At 32.9% G+C, this 6,777-nt stretch overlaps 1 protein-coding gene across 1 annotated transcript; it reads right to left on the bottom strand.

The window, feature by feature from the left end:
- Window positions 1–346: 346 nt before the first annotated feature.
- On the bottom strand, window positions 347–5,635 carry LOC132051139 (serine carboxypeptidase-like 51). The gene is made up of 4 exons (XM_059442410.1): window positions 5,564–5,635; window positions 5,004–5,056; window positions 4,433–4,565; window positions 347–572 (listed from the first exon to the last, which is right to left on the bottom strand). The coding sequence occupies exons 1-4, from the start codon at window positions 5,618–5,620 to the stop codon at window positions 501–503; spliced, it is 315 nt and encodes a 104-aa protein (XP_059298393.1). The 5' UTR covers window positions 5,621–5,635; the 3' UTR covers window positions 347–500.
- Window positions 5,636–6,777: the final 1,142 nt, after the last annotated feature.

Genomic DNA, 6,777 nt, shown 5'->3' with positions numbered 1-6,777 from the left:
TCTACAGGGGTAGATCGTGATTTTTTTTTTTTGGAGCCTATTGTTTTTCCACGTTAAATCACGTTTTCTTACAATTCTGCACTTTATTGTTTCTAGTTCGTTAACTGAATACACGCAAGAACTAAGCCCTGTGGTTGAGTTAGGCAAATTTGGAGATGTGACTAAAAATTGATATTCCACAATTCACCCCCTTCTTGTGGTGCACTTAAACTAACAATAATTGACACCAATGCATTTGTACATAACTAGTTTTCACAATTTTCATAAATTCATTTATTAAACTGTTTAAATTTCAAATTTTTGATGTGGTGTTTTCTCAGTTTAACTCACTTTTGAGTATTACCACAACATAAGAATGTGATAGGTGAAGTAGATTTTCTTTCTTTATTAACTTTTCTTCCAACTACATAGCAGTCCAGTTTCTAGCCGCTGTTGAAGAGCTAGCTTGGAATGTTGTGTAAATTTTGAAATCAATTAGGTGTGTACTTGTGTGTGTTTCATTATGGAACAGCTGGCGGCTGAGTGATGCTAGCTACCATATCCAATGCCAGACAAGGTTGATCCACTGGAACCTAAATTCCATCACCAAATATTTGAAATGAACAATAGAGAAAATAGCAATTATATACTTCCCCAAAAAATAAGAGTTTCTAAATGTTTTTATTCAAAAATTGAGAGGATGATGATATGGACAGGAGATATTGGTCATGGAAGTGATGAACTACTAAGCCTACGCAGAGGCGAATTCAAAATTTAAAGTTTATGGATTGCGGCCTACAGCGACCTCAAATTAATATCTAATAATAACTGAGTTCACATTCAAATAATCTATATCTATATATTATTAAAAAGAGGATAGTTTGCAATAGGATCTTGACAAGTGGCAGCGTAAGACTAAGACACGTGGCAGTTTTTAGGACATAAATAGTTAATTAGTTAAGAATTGGTTGTATAAGTTATTGTTTTAAAATTTGAATTTTAAAAATAATTAAAATTCAAATAATTAAAATACAGATTAGCTTTTGCTAATCTGTATTTGTAATGGGCAGTCTTTTGGGGATAGTTGTTTACATGCAGATAATCCTCCGCTATCTGCTCCACGGGTAACTTCTCCAAGTGTATTTCCTTTTGTGAATTACACAGAAATTTATTTTGCTGAGAATAGTATGGATTGCTGCTTACCATCTGGAAAGGAATATTAAGTTAATGTTACAGGAAAACCGAATCACTTTAAAGAACATGCCCAACAAAAAGAATGAGAATGGAGTAATTGGATGAAATGCATTGAAGAAATGGAAATGGAATATAGACTACATTCTGCAAATTAGATCTAAAAAAATAGTGAGAAGTTCAGTAAAATAGACTTCAATGTGTAGTGCTTCTTGAGTTGTTTCAAAATATTCGTTGGATTCTAACTTTCATCTCATGATCACATATTATTGTGGATTTTTTCAATAGTTGTTCTTTTTGTTTCTTCTGCTGGATCTTTTAGCATTTATATAGATTATGCACTACTCTCGGAAGCAAGGCAATGAACAATATTTCTCTCCAGAGATTCCTTCATTTTTTAAGTACATCCACAATAATCGTCAGGTTTTGTGGCTTATATCAATTTGGGATCTTACTATGTTTTTGGTATTCCTCTAGGATCATATGTGTGTGTGTGTGTATGTATGTGTGTGTGTGTGTATATATATATATATATATATATATCAAAGTTTAATCTAAGTCTACATTTGTAAGCATGTTTTATGGGAAACTACTGATGGTGAATAGGAAACACTTTGAACTTTTGAATCTCATAACTTATTTCAACCTAAAAAAATTACGACAGAGATCTAATTTATCCCAATTTTGAATTTTATCTTGCAAGGTTTATGGAGAAGAATGATAGCAGGACTTGCTTTGCAGACACTGCTTCTCTCATTTGTAAAGTAGCAGGCACTGCTATTGTATGACTATATAATGAGGCCTATAACTAACTGACAACTTCTTTCTTGAATATTTTTTATGATTGAGATAATTCCTTCCTTTTAGTTATAATCGCCAGCTAATTGCTCTAAGAGATCTCCTGGGAATTCTACTTTCTTTATGGATACATTAACATACACTATTTTGATTCATAGTATGAGTATTGTCATTCAAATCCTATTGTAGCTTCCACTGGTCTCAGTAGTGATCGCATGAAAAGAACTCTGCAGGAATTAGGAAGCTTAGTAAAGCTTATGTACTGGAAAAAGGAAAAAATCATTTCAAAGTTTAAATATAAGCATTTCCAAAATAAGTAGTCCTCATTGTTTGTGTAATCGTCGCCACCCTGTTTCTACTATCCACAGGGGTCTTCCCTTTGCTACAGATGAGAACGAGGAAAAGGATATTCTAAAGGAAATAGATGGTAAAAACACAATTATAATCTTATTCATGCCTTTAGTACAATTCAAATCCTATGATGAGTTGAGTTTGATTATCTCCTAAATTCTGAATAGATGTAATTTACTATAGTTTTCTAATTGTCTTCTCTATTCCTCTTAATTGTATTTTCCAACTGCAGGAGGTAAATATCTCTCGCTCTCTCTGTCAAATAACAGTGTTACATTTTCCTATTAACTTTGGGCCATATGATTGTGCTGCGATTAAATTTAGAAGACTGGAGCAGATTATCAATTTCAATGTCAGTTCTCCTTTTTGTCGAGTTCTTGCATGTAACTTCTCCTTCTTCTTTTTCCATCTATTGCTATAATCTGGCATATAGCGTTTTTCACAGTCTTTTGGTTATTATTAGTTATACTTGACTCAATTTTGGCTAAATGGAATTACCCGACGTAGTTTGCGAAGGAAGACATTATCGAATGTTGTGCCATGCCTTAAATTTGATATTCTAGGATACTAAAGAGCAATTAGCTGCAATTGATGTGGCTTGAACTGTTTGATGGAATGGTCATATAATGTGATCCTTTGTGTTAGCTGAGTAGCTGATTAGCGTGTTTCCAGCATATTATTTCACATGTGCTACTTACATCTTATTTAGTGCCTACAGCGGGATTGCAGTAATTACAAGAGGACAAGGAGGAGCAGGGAACCGAAAAGAAAAGAAAACATAAACAGTGTATTTATTTTGTTTTCATGCTTCAAATTAGACCTATGTGTTTTCTCATACTGAATATTACTGTTATCAAATTGGTGCTGAACTTCCATATTATCCATTGTGACATGCAAATTTAGTTTGTGTGATATGGTACCTGCCAAAATTTTCATAGAAACAGGACTATTTGATAGCTTGATTTTTATAGGCGCTCATAGAGAAAAGTTTGATACTATATGCGGTGAAGTCTTGGTAGTTCTTTCGTTAGAAAAAGTTTTGTCAAACTCCTATAACAATGCTATGTAGGATAGCCAGATGATTGAAGTTCTCTGTTTAAGTTGTTGCTGGCATTTAGTTATACAAAACGTAATAATGAAAATTGTGAGCGGCGTTGATTTTATGTTGCATATTAAATAATTTTGTTGGGTCGAATGAGGATTGGAGAATGGTTATGAACTTGTGGATTTACTGAACGTATCTCACCGTTATTGTGTTGTGACTAGGTCAGTAGATGTTTAATTTCTCAAAGGAAGAGTTAGTGCACTTAATTCGACGTCAAAACGCTAGGTTCTCTAGAGGAAGCTTCAAAAACAGGGTAGTCATGCTGCACAAATATGGATGATGGGAAGCTTCGATAGGGCAATTTATCAGAAAGAAGTGACTAACCACTTATCTCACCATAGCTTAGGAATATCATAATATCATCGACATAGCTGTTAAAAAGCTTTCTTGGTATATTATGATGTCATTATACAGACCATTTTGAATTACTGTCGAGTCGTAAATGTAGAGTAGAAGTACAACAGTTGTGAGGGATTTGAAGACATATAAAAGGAACTAGATCTCTTATTAAATAACCTCGGCATGGAGGACAATAAACTAGGCTTAAAGGTGGAGAAGCTGTCCATGATTCAAGGCTTGCCACATGTTTGAACTCCACAGATCTTTAATCTAAAGTGAAGTGTACAAAATTAACAAGAATAGATAAAACAAAGATTGATTATTCACGACGTATCATTTAATGTATTTATTTCTTACAAGAATTGGTCTTTATGTTATTTTATACATGAATATTAGCTTAAGCATCATTTGTAATAAGATTGATTCAGAAAACTGAGAGTATAAAATTTTGTAATATGTCACACATGGTTTATATACATTTGTTTCTATTATTTCTCTCCGCTCTTTTTTTTACTTTGAAGCGATCCGCGCGTAGCGCGGGTACGTATACTAGTTTTAAGATAATTAGTGAATATTTTAATATATAAAGGATTTGAGCAAAAGCTACTAATGTGAAGAGTCCTTTCGACGTCCTATATTAAGAAACATCTCAAGACAAATTTGACTTACAAAATGACCAGCTCCAAGAATCCAATAGAAGTGAAAATCCTCATAAGACTTGGTGAAGCCCTTAGTAATTTTGTCATCCCCACAATGCATTGGACTCCTTCCCATAGTCGAGTGAGTTTTCAGACCTTCCCACCTGAAGTTTTAGACAATAATGACAATGCAAGTTGATATGAGGAGAATAAATGCTTCAATAATAAGTAGGCAATTCAACAATATTAGGCTCTAGAAGAGTTTGGGGTTGCCGGGTTGCACATATTTTACAATAGATGCTTACTTATAAATCGGATCATATTAGAGCTCGCCAGAAAATGCTATTTGAGAATTTATGAGTGAAAACCATATTTTCACTAGAAATACTCCTCAAATAATTTTTCAATATTTCACAAATATTTCAAATAGTATTATCAAATATAATGCAAATACTGAAGGATAAACCAACTTGAAGATGCTGAATTTAAGTATTTAGAGATACTAAAATATTTATTTTGAGAAGTTACTTGTGTCCCCATATTATAGGTACTACAATTATGAAGATCTGAAATTTCCACAAAAATAAGGAGTCATTTCTTACTTTAGCTTCTTAACCCATGCTTCTGCTCCATTAGTCGAACAAATGACATCAAGCTGCAATAATTCATTCACAAAAGATAAACACCAATAATGGTTATAATCAAACAAAAGAACTATAATTAATATTTCTGAATAATTTATTTTCTCCCAAATTTGTCATTTATTAGCCAGAAAAGATAAAATAGTTAGGGCCATTGAAACGATTTAGTAACAAAAAGGGATAATTTCATCGATAATCATTTAACGTTTATTTTACTGCACTAAAGTCACTAAACTATTTTTTCGTAATAAAAAGGTCACTCAATTTTGTCTAAATATCATAGAAAATACCTCATTTGTTTCTTCCCAGTGACTTTTTATGATATTTAGAGAAAAAGTTGAGTGACGCTTTGGTTAAAAAAAAAAAAAAGTTAAGTGGTTTTCATTATATTTAATTAATGTTGAATGACTATTTTGATACAATAAAATAAAAGTCGAGTGACTGTCAATGAAATTAATTAACACTACAAAAATTATCTTTAAGATAGTTGCATAAACTCTCCATTTGGGAAAGAGCCCTACTTGCCCATTGTACACAATTACATTCACTCCTTTAGCTAACAGTTCATCAACCTGCATAAAAGCAAACTCATATGTAATTAAAAGCATCAGAAACCCGAAGCAAATATTGCACATATTTCCAATTCAAGTAGCAGAGAAAAATGAATTTTTAATTGACAATGGTGCTTTTTTCAAAGGTTTGAGAAAGCCTTCTTCTTGGGTTGAAGTAAAAGTGTGGATAATAAGTCAATGAGAGAATACTTTTATTAGTTAATTATATTAACACGCCTCCTCATGTGCGGCCTGATTCTTTTCTCATGATTTAGGATTGACGATCTCATTTACTAGCTTAAACTGTTAGAGAACACTCTTTTATTTAGTTAATTATATTCTCAGCAGATGGATCGAGAGACGAGAAGAGTAATGCTGAAAATAATAATTCAAAATTGGTTAGGATTTGATAGTTTAATTCATGTATAGTTAGATTTTATAGTCAAATTAGTATAGAAATAGGTTTTTCTATTTTGAGTTAACGTAGGTTTCGTACTATAATAAATAGGGGTGCTACTAGCTGTTTTCATAACAAGAGGGAGTAAGAGATATTGTAGAGATTGTTGAGAGAACTTGAAGATTCATAGAGTTTATCAAATAAAATATTTTCCTTCAAATTTGTATCAGAGCTTCTACGATCCTGGTAAAGAATTAAATAAATTCCACTGCCGAAGGGCGGCACTAGCCAACATGCGTCGCCCGTCTGGCCAATGATGATTATGTTGGCAAACGCCGGGCCAATGATATGCATGAAAAATAATCATGCTGAGAACGACTGACAAAAATATTATAAATTTAAAGAGGTGCAAGAAAATATGCACATGAGTAAGGAATTGTCTTCTCTAAAAGTTGGAGAAGAAAGTTAAAAAAAAAAAAAAAAAATTTAAGGTTGAAAGTGCATCAACAATTGAAAGGTTGGAGAGAAAGTACTCCAACAATTGAAGGTTGACGAGAAAGTGCTTCAACAATGAAGGTTGGAGGGAAAGTGCACCAACAATTGAAGGTTGACGAGAACGTGCTTCAACAATGAAGGTTGGAGGGAAAGTGCACCAACAATTGAAGGTTGATGAGAAAGTGCATCAACAATTGGAATGTTGGAGAGAAAGTGCTCCAACAATTGAAGGTTGATGAGAAAGTGCATCAACAAATTGGAATGCTGGAGAAAGTGCTCCAACGATTGTGAA

The sequence above is a fragment of the Lycium ferocissimum genome, chromosome 3 (assembly GCF_029784015.1).
Source record: "Lycium ferocissimum isolate CSIRO_LF1 chromosome 3, AGI_CSIRO_Lferr_CH_V1, whole genome shotgun sequence".
Taxonomy (NCBI): Eukaryota; Viridiplantae; Streptophyta; class Magnoliopsida; order Solanales; family Solanaceae; genus Lycium; species Lycium ferocissimum.
Note: the sequence above shows the minus strand (reverse complement) of the source record. Positions and strands in the feature narration are given on the sequence as shown.